Source organism: Akebia trifoliata, chromosome 8 (genome assembly GCF_017979445.1).
Source record: "Akebia trifoliata isolate Shusen 1 chromosome 8, ASM1797944v1, whole genome shotgun sequence".
NCBI classification, from domain to species: Eukaryota; Viridiplantae; Streptophyta; class Magnoliopsida; order Ranunculales; family Lardizabalaceae; genus Akebia; species Akebia trifoliata.
In genome coordinates, this window is record NC_141382.1 from 52835082 (window position 1) to 52859063 (window position 23982).

Sequence of the window (23982 nt, forward strand, 5' to 3'; positions counted from 1 at the left end):
ATCTAGGAACATGTAGATGTAGTTAACATCCATATGAATGAGTCGGTATGTGCTACCAATTCGTAGGATGAACGAACAATAAGATACGAGCATTTAAAAAAAAGTAAAACATTTCAAGTTTTCAACGAGAATAGGTGCTCGGGTAGAGTTCCTTGTTGTTTCCCATTTTCAGGTAGGAAGATGAGTCCGATTCAAAAATCTCTCTACTCGGTAAAAACATAGGTATTTTTGATACGGAATATTAGACTTGGGTTATAATAAAAACCAACAAACGGGTGATGAGATACTATTATTTGAATGCATCAATGTCCTGCCTTAGAAAATGGATATCTTTACGAAAATTACATTTTTTAGAAAACATCCCGGTTTCCTAGAGAAAACCATAGAACATGGAGACATAGCTAACATCTATATGAATGAGTGGGTATAAGCTACAAATCCACAGGATGAATGGACAATGAAATACGAGCATTTAAAAAAATGTAATTTTTTTTGAGTTTTTAATAAGAACGGGTGCTTGAGCGAAATTTCTCGTTGTTTATTGATTTCAAGAAGGAAAATGAGTCCTACTCAAAAATCTTTCTTCACGAGAAACGTAGGTATTTTTTATACGGATGATTGGGCATAGATTACGATAAAAATTGACAAACGGGCGATGATATACGATCATTTGAACTCATTGATATCTTGTCTTGGTAAAGGGATATCGTCACGAAAATCACATTTTCCAAAAAGGATCCTGGTCTCCCAAAGAAAATTTGAGAACATGAAGATGTAGTTAACATCTGTAAGAACAAGTGGGTATATGCTACAAATCTGCGGGATGAACGGATAATGAGATATGATCATTTAAAAAACATAAAACATTTCGAGTTTTCGGCGAGAACGGGTGCTCGGGTGGAGTTTCCCGTTGTTTGTCATTTTCGGGAAGGAAGATGAGTTCAACTCAAAAATCTTTCTTTTCAAAAGATCTAGGTATTTTTTATGCGGACTATTGGGCATGGGTCACGTTCAAGGGCCAACTTTTTGGCAAAACATTTTCAAAACATGAGTTAGAAGTTTTGGAATGGGCTGATTTTTGGTGAGGGTGATCTCTACGGTGAGGAGATCATCCTCACCAAAAACCAGCCCATTCCAAAACTTCTAACCCATGTTTACAAGTTGAAAATTTGTGGACCGTCCATTTTTTGTAAACTATTTTTGATGGGGTTAGAAGTTTTGGAATGAGCTGATTTTTTGTGAGGATGATCTCCTCACCGTAGAGATCATCCTCACCAAAAATCAGCCCATTCAAAAACTTTTAACTCATGTTTTGCCAAAAAGTTGGCCCTTGAACGCCACCCATTGGGCATAATTTATTATAAGAACCAACAAATAGGTGGTAAGATACAACCATTTGAACACAACGATATCTTTTTCTAATAAAGGGATACCTTCACGAAAATCTCATTTTTCGAAAAGGATCCCGGTCTCTCGGAGAAAATCTGAGAATATGGAGACGTAACTAACATCTGTATGGATGAGTAGGCATATGCTACGAATTTGCGGGATGAACAGACAATGAGATAAAAGCATTTTAAAAAAAACATAAAATATTTCAAGATTTTTACGAGAACGAGAGCTCGACTGAAATTTCATTTTGTTTGCCATTTTCGGGAAAGAAGATGAGTCTGGATCGAAAATCTTTCTTCTCGAAAAATGTAGGTATTTTTTATATGGATGATAAGGCATAAGTTACGATAAAAACCAACAAATGGGTGATGAGATACAACCATTTAAACGCATCGATGTCCTGTCTTAGAAAAGGGATACCTTCACGAAATCATGTTTTTTGGAAAGTATTCCAATTTTCCAGAGAAAATTCGGGAACATGGAGACGTAGCTAACATCTGTATGGACGAGTGATTATAAGATAAGAATCCCAAGGATGAACAGACAATGCGATATGAGCGTTTGAAAAAAACATAAATTTTTTTGAGTTTTTTACGGGAACTGGTGCTTTGGAAGAGTTTATCATTTTTTGCCATTTTCTAGAAGGAAGATGAGTTCGGTTCAAAAATCTTTCTTCTCGGACAACGTAGGTATTTTCGATATGGATGATTGGGCATAGGTTACGAAAAAAACCGATAAACAGATGATGAGATAGGACCATTTGAATGCATCGATGTCTTGCTCCGAAAAAGAGATACCTTCACGGAAATCATATTTTTTAGAAAGAATCCCGGTCTCTCGGAGAAAATCTGGGAACATGCAAACGTAGCTAACAGCCGTACGGATGAGTAAGTATATGCTATGAATCGGCGGGATGAACGGACAATGAGATACGAGCGTTTAAAAAAACGTAAAACATTTCAAGTTTTCGACGAGAATGGGTGCTTGGGCGAAGTTTCCCATTATTTGTCGTTTTTTAGAAGGAAGATGAGTCCGAGTCGAAATGTTTTCTTCTCGGGAAACGTAGGTATTTTCGATACGGACGATTGGGACTATATTACAATAAAAACCAACGAAAGGGTGATGAGATATGGCCTAAATTAGATGGTAACTCCCCAATCTATAAAAAAAAAAATCCCCAATATAACCAAATAATTTTCACTTTATTTATAAAGATTGTTGAGGCACTTTCAGAGACTGATGACCAATTCGATAATTTGTATACATGTGATGACATTTACCAATTTAGAAATTAATTCTCATGCGATGATACGTTTCTCGATTTGAAAATTGTTTATGCATTCCGTAATATTTACTAATTTAGAGACTTGTTTATGCATGGATTCTTTGCCAATTTGAAACTTTTTTATGCATATGATATTTTCACCAATTTGGTAATTTATTTATAATCATGGATTCTTTATTGATTTGGAACTTGTTTATGCATATGATATTTTCAAGTAAAATTCTCATCTTAAAGCTCCTCTTCCCATAGAAGCTTAATCAAAATTGATAAAGATAAGAAGAAAAGAAGGATAATTGGCCACAATAAAGAGAAAAAAAGAGACTGAATTTAGACTCCAAGGATAGTTTTTGTAGGAGAAGAAAAAGCATTTTTTGCATTTAGCTAAATACACTCCAATCTCAACTACTTATATAGCACCCTACCACTGCAAATCCCACCAATTAAGAGTTTGTCATCATTTACCAAGTCAGCTAGAGTTCATTATCACTTGGAACGATGTCTTCGTCAAAGAAAGGTGACAAGAAATCAGTTGCACCATTTGATCCCTGCTTACTAACCAGGCCAGCTGATGAGCAAAACATGGCATTATCAGAACCATTAGATCTTTATTCTCAAGAGTGCAAGATTAATTCTCTAATGGTGGGTCCATCTCCAGCAACCACAAATACACAGCCGTCTGCCAATGACAATGCCACAAACAATACCCAAGGTAAGCCGCTAATGACGATAACTAGATCTATTCATATATCTAGTTTGTGTGTCCTGTTTCTTTGGATAAAATTCCACCTATACACACAGAATTTGTTCTTGTATGTTCTAAAATTCGACTACTCAATTCAAATGCCCATGGAGTTGAGTCGACTTGGGCAAAAGACTTTTATGGGCATATGGGCAAGTCACTTCAAAATGCAATTGATCTAAGTGGACTAGGCCGAGTTTGAAGCCAACTTGGCCGAGAGTCCACTAAACTATATAGTATATCTAAGAAATACTACATGTATTATTTTTCATCACTACCTTATAGATAATGATACTATGTATCTCATGCATCATATAAGTTAGTTTATATAAGTTATGGTTGTGGATTGGCAGAAGGAAGTAAGGATATTAGCTATTATGTACCATTATATAAAGCCATTGGGAAGCGTTATTGGGAGGCTGCCAAGTGGTTTTTGGATGAGAATCCCGATGCTGTGAGAGCCTAAATCTCAAGTGCATCCATTGCTGTTATGGCAGGACAGACATTGATTGTGGAGGAACTGCTACAATTAATGCATCCCGAAGATATTGTGATATAGGATTTGGGTGGGAACACAGCCCTTCACCATGCTACTACATTTACAGGAATCACAAAGCATGCAATGGACAATGGACATGGTGAGAATCAACCCTAATTTAACTCAGATTAACAACAACAACAGCTCAATGACACCCATAATGTGTTCAACTCTCTACCTCCATAAGGAGTTAATGTGGTATCTTTGTTCTGTGACGAGAGATGAAGCACCTAGCCCCTTCAATGGTGGTCCTGGTGCTCGGGTCGGCTAATGTATTTTACAATTAATTGCTGCTGATTTCTTCCGTTAGTGAAACTGAGTTTGTCCTTCATGGTTTTAAAATAAAAGAAGTGAGTGGTTTTGTAAATTGGCAGGATGCCTCAATACACTTGGGTTCGTGTTCGCTTGTGGGAACGGTTGATATGAGATTCATTGAAATCCCTAATTCACTTTTCTATGAGCAAACTTTTTCTAACTTTTGATGAAAGATTTTAAAATTTTACCTAGCCTCTTTCGTCTAAACTTTGAACATTTTTAATACCTCTTAGATTTTATAAGAAAGAATGTGACCCTATTTCCAGTTAAAATGCAAAAATACCATGCATATATACCAGAAAAAGGTAAATTTTAATTTAATTAAATAAATATTTACAGAAGAGTATTTTCGTAACATTACCAAAAACACGTATTTTTCTCAAAATTTAATTTATTTTCTGGAGGGGTATGTATAGAGATAAATTCATCATGGGTTCATGACTAGAAAAGTTTAGACCAAATTAAATATGGTATATTTATCCAAGTTTTTAGAAAAACACTTAAAATATCCAACCAGCCAGCCGGCCTTGGATATACTAAAATAATTTCTTCTCTTTTGGTCTCTCAGATGTAGCTTTGTACCTAATTGGGAGATACCCACATTTAGCTACCGAAATAGACGAAACTGGGTCTACAGCCTTTGATATATTGGCTTCAACGCCGTCTGCATTCAAGAGTGGATTTTGGCAACGTTGTATCTACTCATGTTGGTGTCTCCATCCCATACTTTCTCTTTCTTTCTTCAATTTGGTGGTGTTGTTTAAATTACGATTTTGCCTTCCAATCTGTTTGCGGTAAAAGGTATTCATGTAGATAAAAATAGCATCCGTAACAACCCCATTAAAGGAACTATGGAAAAGTCCTTCTGAGAGCTTAGAGAATCGCCCACGCTTGCCCACTGAATCTCGTTCCTTCTAACATCTATTAATTACTTGCCATTATATAATTAATAGTGGTGTGTCAATTCATCCTTGGCACTGTCTAAACAGCTTCACTGTTGTTTTCGGATCAGCAAAGTCTCTCTCTCGTTCCTTGTTTAATTTACAGAAGGGAAATCTCATCATAGAATCTATCTCGTCTGACCGAGTCGACTCGCTTGATCGAGTCAACTCGGCAATGAGTTAAACTCGTTCACTGAGTCAACTCGTTTGACCGAGTTGAATCGGTATCTGAGTCGACTCACTGGTTCGAGTCAACTCGGTAATGAGTCAAACTCGTTCACTGAGTCAACTCGTTTGACCGAGTTGACTCGGTATCTGAGTCGACTCACAGATAGGGTCAACTCGGTACTGAGTTAACCTCGCTCACCGAGTCAACTCGTTGACCGAGTTGACTCGGTATCTGAGTCGACTCACTTGACAGTGTCAACTCGGCACTGAGCCGCCACGCTGTCCGAGTCAACTCGTTTTGACGGAGTCGACTCGTTCAGTTAGCTAATTTAAACTTGTTTTTTTTTCCTTCCTTCCTTTACAAGTTGTAATTTATTATTGCTTACTACCTTACTCAACGGGAACTACTTTATGAAGATGCCAATCCCAATATCATCGTTGATCTCACTTCGATTTTCGCTCTCCCTTGGGCCGAATCTCCAAATACTATCTATCTCTCATCAACTAATGTTATCGGATCAATCCCATCCCATATTCTATTTGGAACGCCACGCAATTGGTGAATGTTGATGGATGAAGTTGTGGGATCCAAGCTACTTGATTTACAACAGTACCAGTACCTAGCTAGCTCCTTGTTGTTGACAAGAGTACTGTCAGGCTCCACAAACCACAACCAAGATTGCACACAGCTGAGCTGTGGACGTTTCTTGGTAGGACCCACCTTTTTGCAGATGGCTTTGGTGAATGGAGTTTCAGAGATCATAACTGAGTTACTTGAAAATTATTCTCATCTCATTCTTACAAAGATAGAAAGGATTTTCTCTCTCATTTACAGAAATTGGATGACCAAATCCACACCATCTCTTTAGATTCAAAGAAGAACAGCCTTGCATCTAGCTAGCTGCAAGGTTGTCACCTTATAATCAACTCAATTCTGTAACAGGTGCAGCTCTTCAATTGCAACGCGGGTTGCTATGGTATAAGGAAATAGAAATTTTTTTACCAATAGAAGTTCTCTCATTTTTTATTTTTTATTTTTTATTTTTTGCAAAATTTCCATTTTTTGGATTTAGGATTTGATTCTGAGTATAATCATATTTGTAAACAACTATTGAAAACGAGTGTTATAATATTAAGATTATAATTTGAGCCAAACCCTAAAGAGAGTAGGGTTTTTCTCTCTTTTCTTTTATATATATATATATATATATATATAGAGAGAGAGAGAGAGAGAGAGAGAGAGAGAGAAAAATCTAAAGTCCAAAATGACGTTGGTTGGCGTACCGTAGGGGCGGCCTTGAAAGGATTAGATCGAAGACGAAGACTATTAAATAAATTAAACTAATTCAAACCTCTATAGGTTTTGTATCTAAGTCCTATAATCAAAGAAATTGAACTGGAGGGTGGAGTTTTCTACCTTCTACCCATTTTGGACTTTAGATAAGAGTGCTGATTTTTCAACTCAACCTGATATGAAAATTCAAAATCTCACTGACGTGGCATGGGTAAAGAATCGTAGATTCTCTCTTGGGATACACAACCGACCCAATCAACCTGCCATCTGCAATTGTGTCTCCCGATATTACAGTTGTGTATCTGGAACAAAAGATTTTACTATTCTTTGCGCATGACATGTTGTTGAGTTTTGAGTTTACCTGTCAGGTTGAGTTAAAAAATCATTAGTTTTAGATAATGAGACTTATTTTTGAGTTGTCACGATGGATAGCCTATTTATTCTTATATGACATGGTAGTCTTTTACAATTTGCAGGATTATTTAGTTACATCTGTAGCATCGACGACCTGCAAATCGAAATTCAAAGTGACTTTGCGATATAAAATGGAAGGTAAAATTCCGTGATGCCACCAGCTAGCTATTGCAACTATTTCCCTACCTTATCAAGGAATATAACTCCTTGGATTGTGCATGTGCTGATCATGTATTCTAAAAATATATATATCTGATGCACTAAAAATCCTAGGATATCGTGAAATCTTAAAATAACAAATTGTCCAAAAATTTTATATCCCCTAAAATTTAGGAAATTTGATATTTTATGTAAAGTCAAAGTGAAATTTTGACATTTGAGTGTCCAAACATGCAAATTATTCCGATTATGTCTTTAATTTAAAGAGATTCTTACTTTATGACTAAGTTATGATCTTAGGACTATAAGGGTTTGTCAAAATCAAATTAAAAGATAAATATCCTTGAAGGTGATATTTTCAAAGTGCCCAAATTAATTTAGGGTAAAATTACCTTCGTACCCCTAATTAAGAGAATGGTGGAAAAGAATAAATTATACATTGTCTATCATATTTAACCAAACACGTCAATATTCAAAGATTATTATTATTATATATTTATTTTTGTTTTCAAGGTACTACACAACACAACACAAGAGGGGTGCTGGCCCTTCACCCCCACAATGCTGGGTAGTGCAGCAGAATAAAAGATATCTCATGCACAACATGTCATACCATGCATATCACACAAAAATTATAAATAAATATATAAAAATAAAAGGCCAAAAAGGTTGCTATTTTATTTGTTTCTCAATAGGCAAAGAAGAAGTTAATCATCTCAAACTTAGTCATTAGGTCTTAAGTTGTAGAGATGATCCTCTTAACCCTCCATGGCTTGGTGCAGTTGCCCATGATGCATTGTATTATAATTTATGAGTTTAAGATGACTTGGGGTGTTTAATATCATGCCTAATGGGCAGTTTGATCCATTCCCTTTTTTATGACAATGAACACGCCGTACAAGATTGATTTTGCTTTCATACAACCAGCTGGCCTTGATGGGCGATTCTCTGTAGTCTTGGTGATGGCCCCTATTACTCCCCCCAAGAGTTACTCGCATGGAACCATCAATATTAAGCTGAAATGTCCCATAATTAGGGGAATCCCATTTGTAGGTAATAGACATCCTATGGAAGAACTTAACCTCGATGGGCCATAGTTCAACGAAGTTCAATTCCTGTTGAGTGATGAATATTTAACCAACATATCCAAGATCTCCATAATACATGTGTGGAAACCACTTTTCACTACGGTACCTATGATATTACTAGCCCTGAAATCACTAGTTCGATGGATTTTAATTTATTTTTGTCTAGTTCTATTTAGAGGTTAATCAACATTGCCAGGTTGGTGGGCATATGTGGAAAGGTGTAATTAAGGGGTTTTGTTAATATGTGCCCTATGGGCATGGGTTAAAGTACACTTAATACACCTTGGGAATAAACGTTAGGGGGTATATTAAAAAAAGGGCATTTTCGGTATAATTTTCAAATTTTCAAGGATATTTAATGCACTTTAACGTGTACCTTTAGAATAGCACACGTTAACAAAATCCGTTAACATGTGATAGAGTGTAATCCTGCCTCAGCAGTTGATAGACATTATATATAAGAATGCTTCCACGTATACCAATAATAGGGTGTAATCCTGTAATTTTTTGATTGGAGGTCTGCCTAACACCCTATTAATAGAAAAAAAAAATAAAAAACAAAAAAAAACAAATTTTAAGTAGCCACTCAACTCTTGAATGGGAGGGGAATTCCTTAGGAAATTAAGGGATGAAATTTGAAAAAACTTTAAATCAAGGGAGGCTGGACCAATTGCTTTCTTATTCGAAGCTAGAGAAAAAAATAAATAAAAGAGAGTGAGAACTTCAAACTTCAACTTCTTCTGTGTTGTTTCCTTGGTGTTGGCGTCAACAAAAAGATAAATAAAAGAGAGTGACAACTTCAAACCTCGACTTCTTCCGTCTTGTTTCCTTGGTGTTGACGTCAGGTCAACGTTGTGTGTTCTTAAGCAGAAACCCTCAGGAATTTTCACATAATTTCATTGTCAAAGATTGCATGGAATGGATCGGATAATACTCGAACGCCCGTCTGAACTGAACCATGGTGTTATCCTTCTTAAGGGAAATGAACGTGTGTGGAGCCTAGTGAGGACACTATCATTGGTTCGTTATGGGTTCGGCAAATTATACCCGAGTCAAAGACTTATGAGATCCAGTTGCTTCAATATGAACCCGAATATGGGACCTGAATATCATTTGACCGAGTTGACTCGATATCTGAGTCGACTCGCTTTATCGAGTCAACTCAACGCTGAGTCAAACTCGCTCGCTGAGTCAACTCGTTTGACCGAGTTGACTCGGCATTTGAGTTGACACACCTGGTCGAGACAACTCGAGCTGAGTCAAACTCGTTCGCTGAGTCAACTCGTTTGACCGAGTTGACTCGACATTTGAGTTGACTCATCTGGTCGAGTCAACTCGGCATAGAGTTGACCCGTCAATTGAGTCAACTCGTTCAGTTAGCTAATTTAAACTCGTCTTTCCTTCCTTGACAAGTTGTAATTTACAAGGTTCACTTTGCTTGCTACCTTACTCAACTGGAACTACTTTATGAAGATGCCAATCCCAATATCATCGTTGATCTCACTTCGATTTTCGCTCTCCCTTGGGCCGAATCTCCAAATACTATCTATCTCTCATCAACTAATGTTATCGGATCAATCCCATCCCATATTCTATTTGGAACGCCACGCAATTGGTGAATGTTGATGGATGAAGTTGTGGGATTCAAGCTACTTGATTTACAACAGTACCAGTACCTAGCTAGCTCCTTGTTGTTGACAAGAGTACTGTCAGGCTCCACAAACCACAACCAAGATTGCACACAGCTGAGCTGTGGACGTTTCTTGGTAGGACCCACCTTTTTGCAGATGGCTTTGGTGAATGGAGTTTCAGAGATCATAACTGAGTTACTTGAAAATTATTCTCATCTCATTCTTACAAAGATAGAAAGGATTTTCTCTCTCATTTACAGAAATTGGATGACCAAATCCACACCATCTCTTTATATTCAAAGAAGAACAGCCTTGCATCTATCTAGCTGCAAGGTTGTCACCTTATAATCAACTCAATTCTGTAACAGGTGCAGCTCTTCAATTGCAACGCGGGTTGCTATGGTATAAGGAAATAGAAATTTTTTTACCAATAGAAGTTCTCTCATTTTTTATTTTTTATTTTTCATTTTTGCAAAATTTCCATTTTTTCGATTTAGGATTTGATTCTGAGTATAATCATATTTGTAAACAACTATTGAAAACGAGTGTTATAATATTAAGATTATAATTTGAGCCAAACCTTGGTAATGTTTGAAGAGTGTCTTTTAATCTTTAAATGGAGGTGTGAATAATAATTTAAGAAATTATGGTGTGATAAAATAAAATTTGGGGGTGCCAATAGCTGCTCTCAAAATTAAGGTGAGGAGAACTAACTAAGATAAACTCTTTATCTTATCTAACATTAATCTCAACTCAAACTGTTAATATGATCTGATCCTAATCTTCTAAAATGATTTTGTGTATTGCAGTACATCATGTTATAAGACATAACTATTCTAATAACATAAAGTGAAAACACTCAACTGATGAGGTCTTAGTATGCATAGATCCATTGATTTTTTTCCTTGCATCTTTCGGAAAAAATCTATGGTTTTGTGCACAATTTGATTTAGCAATGGAATCTTGAAAATTAAAGGCTAAATAATGAAAATTTATATATATATATATATATATATATATATATATATATATATATATATATATATATATATATGGGAAATGTTCAACACCCTAAGCTTTACCCTACACTTTAAATAACGTGTTTTGTCTTACATGGGTTAAAAGTTTTGGAATGGGCTGATTTTTGGTGAGGATGATCTCTATGATTAGGAGATCATCCTCACCAAAATCAGCCCATTCCAAAATTTTTAGCCCCATGTTTACAAGTTGAAAAATTGTGGGCCGTCCATTTTTTGTAAACCATTTTTTATGGGGTTAGAAGTTTTGGAATGAGCTGATTTTTGATGAGGATGATCTCTACGGTGAAGAGAGCATCCTTACAAAACATCAGTTCATTTTGAAACTTTTAAACCTAGTTTACAAGTTGAAGAATCGTGGACCGTCCAATTTTTGTAAATCGCTTTTGATGGGATTAGAAGTTTTGGAATAGGCTGATTTTTTGTGAGGATGATCTCCTCATCACTCTATTCCAAAACTTCTAACCCCATCAAAAGCGATTTACAAAAATTGGACGGTCCACGATTCTTCAACTTGTAAACTAGGTTTAGAAGTTTCAAAATGAGCTGATGTTTTGTGAGGATGCTCTCTTCACCGTAGAGATCATCCTCACAAAAAATCAGCCTATTCCAAAACTTCTAACCCCATCAAAAGTGATTTACAAAAAATATTTGACACCAAACTTGGCAAACTTTAGGACTGCTGAATCGCTCCCATATATATATATATATATATGGGTCCCTATCCGTGGCCAACAGTTTGGCAAACATTTTGGCAAACACTTTTTCAAAACATGGGTTAGAGGTCTTGGAATGGGCTGATTTTTGGTGAGGATGATCTCTACGGTGAGGAGATCATCCTCACCAAAAATCAGCTCATTCCAAAACTTCTAGCCCCATTTTACAAGTTGAAAAATCGTGAACCGTCCATTTTTTCTAAACCATTTTTGATGAGGTTAGAAGTTTTGGAATGGGCTGATTTTTGGTGATGATGATCTCCTCACCATAGAGATCATCCTCACCAAAAATCAGCCCATTCCAAGACCTCTAACCCATGTTTTGAAAAATGTGTTTGCCAAACTGTTGGCCATTGAACGCTACTCTATATATATATATATGGGTCCCGTTCGCTGGCTAACGGATTGGCAAACTTTTTGGCAAACAAATTGGGATCGTTCAATATCACACGATCCGACGAACAAGATTAAAATTAACCGCTGATCTGCGTTAAGATATAACTATAACTTTATTTACAGCGCCATCCCTCACGTTCTTAAGATTTAGTGCTTCCTCCTTCTTCTTTAAAAACAGAAACGAAATAACAGAGAGTTCGTCTCTATCGTTGAAACCCTCCTCCCTCTCGACCCTCTCTCTCACTCTTTCATTCTCTCTTGCTCTCGCTGACCATCCTGTTCGAACGGCCTTGCAATGACCTCGCTGCAACTACCTTCATCTCGACCTCACTGCAGCTACAAAAGCTTCTCCCTCTCAATGAAGACAAAGTCTCTTCAGTATTGACAGATGAACAGGCCTTTGAAAAAAATGGTGAATGAAGAACATGAAAGAATAACAATTCGTACTAATAGCCTCGTCAATGAAAGGAAATTTCTTGAAACTTGGTAGGTTTTGTATTTTGGAACCCCGAAGCCATGGTTGAGCGAGCAAACCCATTCAGATCCTTGGCCTAGCTAAGAGCTTGAGCATTTCTTACTTCACTTCCTTGAAACATGAGTAGGTTTTGTAGTTTGAAACCCACAAGCCATGATTGAGAGAAAAAAAACCCATTCATATCCTTGGCCCAGTTAAGCTTGGGCATTAGATTATTAATACGGGTTCTTTCTTCCATGTTCTCATATTTATTTCATTTTCAGAATTTTCACCTTATTACCTCCATTGTACAAGATTCACATTCAAGGCAAGTTACTTGCATTGAAGACGTATAAGATTCTCTGGCCTTTGTGATCCATCCTTTACAAAGCTTTATCCTCATCTTTCCCACATGAAATACATGAACAAAATTTGATGAGAGAGGCAGCGAGAGTGAGAGAGTGAGAGAGAGGGTCGAGAGAGAGGAGGGTTTCAACGATAGAGACGAACTCTCTGTCATTTCGTTTCTGTTTTTAAAGAAGAAGGAGGAAGCATTAATATTAAGAAAGTGAGGGATGGCGCTGTAAATAAAGTTATAGTTATAACTTGACGTAGATCAGCTGTTACTTTTAATCTCGTCCGTCGGATCATGTGATATCGAACGATCCCAATTTGTTTGCCAAAAAGTTTGCCAATCCGTTAGCCAGCGAACAGGACCTTATATATATATAGGGTCCCTATCCGTGGCCAACAGTTTGGCAAACATTTTGGCAAACACTTTTTCAAAACATGGGTTAGAGGTCTTGGAATGGGCTGATTTTTGGTGAGGATGATCTCTACGGTGAGGAGATCATCCTCACCAAAAATCAGCTCATTCCAAAACTTCTAGCCCCATTTTACAAGTTGAAAAATCGTGAACCGTCCATTTTTTCTAAACCATTTTTGATGAGGTTAGAAGTTTTGGAATGGGCTGATTTTTGGTGATGATGATCTCCTCACCATAGAGATCATCCTCACCAAAAATCAACCCATTCCAAGACCTCTAACCCATGTTTTGAAAAATGTGTTTGCCAAAATGTTTGCCAAACTGTTGGCCATTGAACGCTACTCATATATATATATAGGGAAATGTTCAGCACCCTAAGTTTTACCACACACTTTAACAAACGTTTTTTGTCCTACATGGGTTAGAAGTTTTGGAATGGGCTGATTTTTGGTGAGGATGATCTCTATGATTAGAAAATCATCCTCCCCAAAAATCAGCCCATTCCGAAATGTTTAGCCCCATGTTTACACGTTGAAAAATCGTGGACCGTCCATTTTTTGTAAACCATTTTTTATGGGGTTAGAAGTTTTGGAATGAGCTGATTTTTGGTGAGGATGATCTCCTCACCATAGAGATCATCCTCACCAAAAATCAGTCCATTCCAAAACTTCCAACCCATGTAGGACAAAACACGTTTGTTAAAGTGTGTGGTAAAGCTTAGGGTGCTGAACGGGACCCATATATATATATATATATATAAATTGTTTTTGTTAAGATGTAAAATTTGTACAAAGCATAATTTGTTAGACTGTTTCCATCATTTTCAATTGTGCATTTTAAAAGTGCAGCACAAGCAAGTATGTCCTTAGTAAGACACTCCAACTTTCACCCATTAGTCTGTCCTTGATCTTTTTGCCTTCTTTCTCAATTGCATTCTCTCGGATTCTGCAGTACACTTCCATCAAGCCCTTGGGTGACAGAGTGCTCCTGAAGATCAAGACTGCAGAGGAGAAAACTTTTGGTGGAATTTTGCTTCCGACAGCAGCCCAGACAAAACCACAAGGAGGTGAGGTGGTTGCCATTGGAGGGGTAAGAGTGTTGGGAAGAACAAAGTGGATATCAGTGTTAAGGTGATTGTCTAGGCTTCATTGTAATTGTTTCCATGTTTCTTTCTGTTGGTTAGGTTCACTGATGTAAAAAAAAAAAAAAATCTTGTATGTAGACTGGTAGCCAAGTTGTCTACTCAAAATACGCAGGGACTGAAGTCAAGTTTAATGGATCGAATCATCTTCTATTGAAGGAAGATGACATTGTTGGCATTCTTGAGACTGATGATATCGAAGATCTCAAGCCTCTGAACAATCGTGTTTTAATAAAGATCTGATTCCTCCCATGCCCATTTGATTTTCTCCAAAAATTGGAATCCAAAATTTCAGGATTTATTGTTAGGCAGATTCAAGTTTGGCTCCTGTAACTTTCTTTGAAGAAATCCTTGCATGAGGCGTTATCTGTTATTAACCTTTAATATTTATGTCTTTTTTTTTTTATGTATTCTCTTTGATAACAGGTTACCAAAGCTGACGAGAAAACATGTGGCTTGTTGCTAACTGAGGCTACCAAGGATAAACCTTCCATTGGTATTTATATATGATGTATAGCACAGTGGCAAATTAGTCTTTTGAAATGTACAATTTGTATAGGAGTCTAGCATGAAGTAGATGAGTTTTTGAATGGGACTATATTTTGAACATATTTGTGTTTCACTTTTATATTGGATCAGGTGATTGCTGTTGGACCTGGGCCTCTGGATTAGGAAGGCAATAAAAAGCCACTGACAGTCACACCGGGGAGCACTGTCTTGTACTAAAAATATGCTGGAAACGACTTCAAGGGTGGTGATGGTTATGACTACATAGCTCTTAGGGCATCTAATGTCATGGCAATTTTGTCGTAGTAATCTGTTTGCAGCTGTTGTGCTTTTAACATCATCTTACCTTTTAGTGGTTGAGTGAGTTGGTCTGAGGGAGGTGGTGTCTGAGCGTAATAAACACTTGTGATTTAAACGTTATATTGGTACCAGTCTTTTGGTTGGTTGAGGAATTACAAGTCAATTTAAATCATGCTATAATGATAGACCAATGTCTCTCTGTATTTTGGGATCAGGCTTTGAGTATGATGCCATTGTTTTTGGGCATGGCATTTAATTTAATAATAAAAATAAATATAAAAAAAGAACTTCAAATAATTATCATTGTGTGAGGGTTTTTCAGATCCTCCTCAGCCCCTCGAACGAATTGCATACTTTTTGCCCTCCTTATAGGGCATTGTAGGCTTTGTGGCTCTTCAATCCCTGCAAATCTAACAATAGCGCACCTCTCTTTGCTCAATGAGTCTGGTGGTTGCCCAGTTCCCGTCGACTACCTGTTGGTTTATGCAGTTACAATCATGTCTAAAATTACAATTTTGCAACTGCATTTCCATCGCCCAAATGAGGTCTTGGAATCTTGCATCTTTGATTTAAATTCGATTAAAATGGTTTGTGCACCCATGTTAAGAGCTGCAGGATCAACACTTGGTCCAAACAAAATTTTTTCTGCATAACTTCCAAGGCATTTGCATACTTTATTAACAGAACAAAACATCAAATTTTTTGAATTCCCTTGGAATATTTAGTGACTATCTCAAAATGTTTTCATTTCATCCCTTTTACTGAATGCTGCATCAAGAATGTTTTGGAATTCTTCATAATATCTCCAAATGTTTCTACTCGCTATTGACATTGTTCAAGGATACAAAATTCACCAAAAAACAGTTCCAAGAAAGATTGAACTCAATATATAGGGGAAAAAGAAAGTTTACTTCAAAACTCACGAAGAACGCTTTGTTCCCCACTACCACCCTCTCATAATTCATAAATACATAAAAACAAATACGGGGGAACATAGAAAACACTACACGAGTGTGGAGGTAAAAAGCATGGTGACTTAGATCACATTTCTCTTTTATAAAATACTCTTAGCAGGTGAATCGCAAATCTCTCTACCTAGTTTTCTTGCTGCCATTCTTCTGTTTCCTCTTGAACTTCAAACCTCCTTTAGCAGAAAGTGCACTTGATACACTTTTCCCTTCAAGCCTCTTTGTTAACTTCACCACACTTGCCATACCTTTCCTTGCAGCTGCTCGATGCTCTGGCCTACGACTCATCATCTTTTGGTCAAGTGGCCAATATGCATATGGCTCAAGCTTGTCCTTCCTCTTGACATCTCCACCAGCCTTTTTGCTAGTGTACTCATTCCCTGTGTATGCCCATCCTGAATCTGATGTTTTCCTGCGCTTCATCTGGGTTTTGGTCAAAGATTTGGAAGATAAATGGCTGCCTGCTTGACTTCTTGTATCAGTGTTAGGTTCTGAGGAGGTCAGTCTCTTTGAACTTCCTCCCTCATGAATTACCAAGCGACCTTCAGAGTCGGTCTCTGGTTCATCGTCAGATTCTTGCTTCTGTTTGAGGTGCTCAGATGACCGGAGAGCTGATCTGGTCTTTTGCCGATCTAGAAAATCAAGTGGATCATCTTCCAATTGGTCAAACAAGTCTTCTGGCAAGCTCTTGGCTGCTCTACGGGTTTGCTTTGACCTAAAGAGTTCAAGTTGTTACACGATAAGTAATTCTTATGTTGATTTCCAAGGAAACATAGTTGCTGCGGCGGGGTGAGAACAAGCTTTCTATTATATTACAAACATATGGCACATGCACAACACAATGTGGCCAGGACCTGTAACCACTTGCCGACCCCATTTTCCCATCTAGAAAGCTCTAGAAGGCTAGAATTTTTATCCTACGGGTAGGGTTTTAGCCATTCAATCTCTCTATATATTTTGAGTATCATATGGCATTTTCATTTTAATTTTCATTAGTCCAGAAAATGCAATATCATAACTCGATGAGTTATAATTTTAGCCTCAGAACTCCTAGGAAGAACCTGGAATTTTCCTTTAAAACACATTTTCAGAAGCCCAGCTACAGACCTAAACGAGGAAGCTTTGGAATTGAACTGAGACGAAGCACTCCGTCGCCCAGAAACCATTGTTTCCATGTATTCCACATCACTATTGTCGCTGTCCTTGTCTCCAAAATCAGAGAAAATTTTTGTATGATTCCATCGGCTTAGCCTGAAATATTGAAATAATCAGAAACTAAAAGCCAACCAGCATCTGCAGGCAAGACATTAAACTGAAACTTGATATGGTATTATTGAAAGGGTTACAGGATTGTGTATCCCACTCTCCACGCTTGCCAACACAAGCAAACCACTGTTTCTTATATGAAAATTGTTCAAACACTGCCAACCATGGGATTCAGTGTCCGAACCTGCTTGGAGTTTCCAGTTTCGCATATCATGTTCTGTTTTCATAAATGCCACAACATGTGAAAATTTGTACTCAATGTGATGTTATTAATACGAATACTTATCATTCTTTCAATTTCAGAAAGGTGATATAGTATCTCCCAAGGTTCAAAACCTGTTCGAGTTCTTTCACCCATTAGTAATAGGAGACAGGTTCTTGAAAAATTTTAATGCAAAGGCAATCCAGAAAGAAAAGAACATTCATAAGGGAAAAAATGTTCCTTTTATAACTACATCTTCAAATAAAATAAAAAAAAAAAAAAAAAAAAATACACCCAACACAAGAAAAAGGCTTTCAAATCTTGGGCATCTTCACTTGAGAGAGAACACACTACATGTAAATTGAGTACTTTCAAGACCCTTCCTACCCAATTAAAAAAAGCTTTCTCCCTCGCCTCACTGCCGTTCCAATTCCCTTCAAAATGGACCATTTCCTTCATTGCCTGTTCTCGGTCCCTCAACTACTGCTAATGGATTTCATTGCCAGCATGGTACACCACACCCAAACGCATAAATAAATAAACATATAAGAAGCCTAATCACCTGGATGTAGTTGCTTTTGATTGAAGAGATTTGGTTTCCCTCTCTGAGTTGGATGCAATTTTCCATTCCTTCCACTCCTTGATCTGAGTGTTAATCAAGACAGACTTTATGAAGCTTCAGAAATTAAAGCTCAAACATAATGAAGATGTTAATCTGAAGAAAACTTTCTGACCTTCCTTATGTTAGTGAGGAGTTTCATGTGTTCTTCGGGCATTACTACTTTAACAGCATCAAGACCGCACTTCCTAACGAGCATTTCAAGAAGCAGCTTGACCTGAAAATTCCACACAAAAAGATTGACTGGTAAGGAAATTAAGAAATTGTGCGCTTCTTACAGACAAAGATAGGAACCTCATCCATTTTGAAACAGAAAGGAGGGAAAACTTGGGATGACTTAAGTGAAATAATTGGACCATGTTAGATACAAAGGTCATCAATCTGGACTGTCAACCAATGGATCCAGACAAAGACATCCTGAACCAAAAAAATACAAGATGCCACCAAGGAGTGGTTCTAAACAATAAAAGGAATTCTTTGGCGGAAAAAATACCCATGGGCAGCATTATAGAAAGAATTACATTTATAGCATAATAATTAAAATCAATTGAGGTTTATTCTTTGCCTGTAGTTGTATCCTTTGCAGGGATCATCAAACGGGTATTCCTACATTAGCTATGGATGCGGTTCTGGGAAGAGAGATCACAACAAACACTGATGGCGTAATCAACGACCAAGATGTACATGATGAGGAGATTGATAATGAGGCCCATGATGAAACTAGCCCTCCCATTCTAATTGAGGATAAAGCCAACAAAAGGCCACCACGTGAGATTTGGAAACCGGCCCGTTTTTGTGACTAATGGGTAAAGTAGTTGTTGCTGTTTAAGAAGAAGATACGATGATCCACATTAGTTCCTTTCTTTTCTTTTGTTTACTCTCTTTATTGTTTACTTTATTTTTTTTTTAATTACTAGTTATAGGAAACTAGAGTATGAGACAGTGATGTTTCCTAGTTTGTTTTTACTTTATTAGTAAGTAGGATATATGATAAAAGACCCAAAACAGAGTAGGGAGAAGCAGTTTTTGGGTAGTTCTTTTGGGAATAAAGACATTGCGGTCTCTGTAACGTGGGTTGCTTGTGTTGGATTGCCTTGTGTTCCTCTTCTCTCACTCTATTTACTTGTCAATTACTAGTTCCTATTGGAACTGTATTATTTGGTATCAGAGCAAACGTTCCTTGAGGTTTGTGAATTTGGTGAACTTCAATGGCTGGCGTTCGTAAGCGTGGACCGGGTGATCAAGAAGAACTCCCTCCACGTGAACGTGATATCAAAGACATCAACATAGGTGATCTGAGAAGGCAAGTTCAGCTACTTACGGAGCGCCTTGCGCGTTTCGAAACTCAGAATCGGGATGAGGACAGTCACAATTCTGAGGAGGATGATATTAATCCATTTCATCGTCGTGCTCCACGAAGGGTACCAGGTGAGGATCTACACTGCCACAGGGTCGAACGTGGTGGGATTCGCAATAGAGATGTCGACTTAAGGGTCGATATTCTAGATTTTGAAGGCAAGACACGCCCTGACGAATTTATCGATTGGATCAACATGATAGAGCGTGTGTTTGACTACAAAGAATTACCGGATCATCGCAAAATAAAAATTGTTGCCATCAAACTAAAGAAGCATGCCTCAGTTTGGTGGGAGCAGTTGAAAGCGAGACGGGAGAGGCAAATGAAGCCAAAAATTACTTCTTGGGAGAAGATGAAAAAAGAACTTCAAAAAAAATTCTTGCCGGAATCATATATACAAGATGCCTTCCTTAAAATGTACAACTTCCAGCAAGAGAATCGCACCGTGGACGAATACATGGAGGAGTTTGATCTTCTTACAATGCGTTGTGGAATCACTGAACCAGAGGAACAAACAATTGCTAGGTTTCTTGGGGGCCTGAAGAAAGAAATTTACAACGTCGTGCAACTCCAACCGTATTGGACCTACAATGATGTCTGCAAGTTAGCTCTTAAGGTAGAAAAACAACTCAAATCAAGGGGAACTCGTTGGCCAGCGTACAATGAAGGTGGAGGGGCTAATTCTCGTGGAATTAATTTCAACCGGGGAAGTAGTTCTCAAGATGTTCCATCGCGGTCAAATCCAAACCAGCCATCGAGAGCATCTAGCTCCACAGCACCCTCTAATCGTCGTGATGGGGCTGGTCCTACTCATTCAAACGCCTCCAATAGCAAAGCGATACAATGCTTTAAATGCCTAGGGTTTGGGCATATTGTTGTGGATTGCCCTAACCGTAGATTCATTAATCTAACCGAGGAAGCACTAGGAGAGGAAGAGTTTGAGGATGAGAATCGAGGTCATAATGAAGAACAAGAGGCCGAAGACATCACATGGAGTGATCATGGAGAAACCTTAGTTATTAGACGGAGTATGAACTCATCACGCATTGAAGAGAAAGATGGTTGGTTACGCAACAATATCTTTCATACAAGGTGCCCCGCCTATGGAAAGATATGCAATCTGATTATCGATGGGGGAAGTTGCGAGAACGTGGTATCTCAAGAAATGGTTGAAAAATTAAAACTGAAAACAGAGAAGAAATTGAAACCATACAAGCTCGCTTGGTTCCGCAAAGGGAATGAGGTACATGTGACTCAAAGGTGTTATATTTCTTTTTCTATTGGGCAATCATATAAGGATTCTATTTGGTGTGACGTGGTGCCAATGGATGCATGTCATGTTTTATTTGGAAGGCCATGGCAATACGATAGACGTGCAATCCATGATGGTTTCAAAAATACCTACACCTTTTACAAAGATGGTGTAAAGGTGATTTTGAGACCATTTAAGATGGAGAGTATTCCCAAGCCCATTAAGGGAGAGGGTAGTAACTTTCTGTCTATGTCAGAATATGTATCCGAGACAAAAAATCATGAGGAGAGTTTTATGCCCTGGTTGTGGTTGAGGAGAACGAGGACAAGAAATCAGTGCCTCCCGAGCTAGAACCTTTAATGAAGGAATTTGCTGATGTTATGACAGAGGAGTTGCCATCAGGGTTACCACCAATGCGAGATGTCCAGCATCATATTGACCTTGTTCCAGGTGCTACCTTGCCTAACAAGCCGTCCTACAGAATGAGTCCTAAAGAACATGATGAGCTACAACGTCAAGTAAATGAGCTGCTAACCAAGGGTGTGTTACAGGAGAGCATGAGTCCATGTGCTGTGCCTGCACTATTGGCTCCCAAAAAGGATGGGTCATGGCGTATGTGCGTGGATAGCAGAGCAGTAAATAAAATAACAGTAAAATACAGATTTCTAATTCCTCGCCTCGACGACATGTTGGATCAGTTAGCAGGATCTCGAATCTTCTCAAAAATTGATTTGCGAAGTGGATATCATCAGATACAGATTCGCCCAGGAGATGAATGGAAAACTGCATTCAAGACATGGGAAGGCCTATACGAGTGGTTAGTGATGCCATTTGGAATGTCGAATGCTCCAAGTACCTTTATGCGGCTAATGAACCAGGTGTTTAAACCATTCATTGGCAAATTCGTTGTGGTGTATTTCGATGATATTCTGATTTATAGCACAGAGTTGGAGCAACACTTAAATCATCTTCATCAGGTTTTTGGCGTATTGCGGGCACAAAAATTATATGCTAATCTGAAGAAGTGTGAGTTTATGACTAATAGCTTGATTTTCTTAGGTTACGTCATCTCCGCAGAAGGCATCAAAATGGATCAAAAAAAAATTGAAGCTATACTTAGTTGGCCGAGTCCTAAGAGTATACATGAAGTTCGGAGTTTTCATGGATTAGCCACTTTTTATCGGAGATTCATTCGTGGCTTCAGCTCCCTTGTTGCTCCTATTACAGATTGCCTAAAGGGTGCGATATTTAGATAGACCAAGGATGCTGAAGATAGCTTTGTGTTGATAAAAAAGAAAGTGACCGAAGCACCTGTTTTAGTCTTGCCAGATTTTGATATGGTATTTGAACTTGATTGTGATGCATCACACATAGGGATTGGCGCTGTTTTGAGTCAAGGAGGAAGCCTTTTTTTAGTGAGAAATTGAATGATACTCGGAGGAGGTACTCTACTTATGATGTTGAATTTTATGTTATTATTCAAGCACTTCGGCATTGGCGTCATTATCTAGTGCAAAGGGAGTTTATCTTGTACTCTGACCATGAAGCATTAAAGTACATCAATGGCCAACATAAGCTGAACAATCGACATGCAAAGTGGGTGGCACACCTACAAGAGTTTACTTTTGTGATTCGACATAAAGCAGGTAGCCTAAATAAAGTTGCGGATGGATTAAGCCGAAGAACCACATTACTATCTATTATGCAGGTCAAGGTGATAGGATTTGAGCTCCTGAAAGAGTTGTATGTGAAAGATCCGGATTTTGGTAAAGTATGGGCAGAATATAATGAAGGTAACTGTGGTGAGTACACCTTACAGAATGACTTATTGTTCAAGGGGAATCAACTTTGCATCCTAGATTGCTCTCTTAGAATAGTTATCATTAAAAAAAGTCATAGTGGAGGACTTGGCGGGCACTTTGGTCGGGACAAAACCTTAGCTTTGGTCAAAGACAACTTTTATTGGCCTAGATTAAACAAGGATGTCAACCAATATGTGGAGCGATGTATGTAGAATATGTCATGTGGCCAAAAGTCACTCTCAAAACACGGGACTATATACACCTTTACCTGTACAAAGGCACCTTGGGAGGACATTAGCCTAGACTTTGTATTGGGTCTTCCGCGGACTCAACGACGTAGGTTAAGGACTCTATTCTTGTGGTGGTTGACAGGTTTTCGAAGATGGCACACTTCTTAGCATGCAACAAAACATTTGATGCTAGTCTTGTAGCTGAGTTGTATTTCAAGGAGATAGTGAGATTGCATGGTATACCGAAGACCGTGACTTCTGATCGTGACACCAAATTTGTCGAACATTTCTGGAGAACCTTTATGGCGAAAGATGGGGACTCAGTTACAATTCAGTAGTTCTCACCATCCGCAAACCGATGGACAGACTGAGGTTGTAAACAGGACATTAGGAAATTTACTAAGGAGTTTAGTTGGGGAGAACAAGCGACAATGGGATCTAAGTTTACCACAAGCAGAGTTTGCTTACAATCGATCAAAAAATAAGTCTACTGGGAAGAGCCCTTTTGAGGTGGTATATGGAAGAAACCCGAACAGTCCCATCGATTTAGTTCCATTACCAATCGTAAATCGATTCAGTGGTGATTCAGTGATGCAGAAGCAATGGTAGAATATATTAAAGACCTTCATGCACAAGTTCGAATGAAATTGGAAGAGAGCAATGCCAAGTATAAGGCTTCAGCAGACAAACACAAGAGATATGTTGAATTCAAGGAGGGTGATCTTGTGTGGATCAATCTCCGAAAAGAGAGGTTTCCTCCTGGCAAGTATGGAAAATTACAAGATCGAGCTACAGGACCATTTCGAGTCCTAAAACGTATTGGTGAGAATGCCTATCAGATTGAACTTCCAGGAAAACATAGGTGTTTCAGCTACCTTTAATGTTTTTGATTTACAACCGTATCATGGTGAACTTGATGAGTTTAATTTTGACTCGAGGTCGAATTTTCCAACCAGGAGGGATTGATGGCGTAATCAACGACCAAGATGTACATGATGAGGAGAT

The 23982-nt window shown here is 38.0% G+C and overlaps 2 protein-coding genes and 1 long non-coding RNA gene across 3 annotated transcripts; 2 read left to right on the forward strand and 1 right to left on the reverse strand.

Annotated features, from left to right (window-relative positions):
• The first annotated feature begins 9792 nt into the window (after positions 1-9792).
• On the forward strand, positions 9793-14760 carry LOC147397786 (uncharacterized). Its single transcript, XR_015180690.1, has 3 exons — positions 9793-10366; positions 14285-14463; positions 14556-14760. It is a non-coding gene; the product is annotated as an uncharacterized LOC147397786 (long non-coding RNA).
• A 1329-nt stretch (positions 14761-16089) lies between these two features.
• Positions 16090-18786, reverse strand: LOC147397787 (uncharacterized). Its single transcript, XM_086451103.1, has 4 exons — positions 18452-18786; positions 18280-18362; positions 17357-17500; positions 16090-16964 (listed from the first exon to the last, which is right to left on the reverse strand). The coding sequence occupies exons 1-4, from the start codon at positions 18533-18535 to the stop codon at positions 16373-16375; spliced, it is 903 nt and encodes a 300-aa protein (XP_086307229.1). The 5' UTR covers positions 18536-18786; the 3' UTR covers positions 16090-16372.
• A 758-nt stretch (positions 18787-19544) lies between these two features.
• On the forward strand, positions 19545-22959 carry LOC147397788 (uncharacterized). The gene is made up of 3 exons (XM_086450225.1): positions 19545-20936; positions 21263-21969; positions 22320-22959. Exons 1-3 carry the CDS (start codon positions 19545-19547, stop codon positions 22957-22959), a joined length of 2739 nt encoding a protein of 912 aa, XP_086306351.1.
• Positions 22960-23982: the final 1023 nt, after the last annotated feature.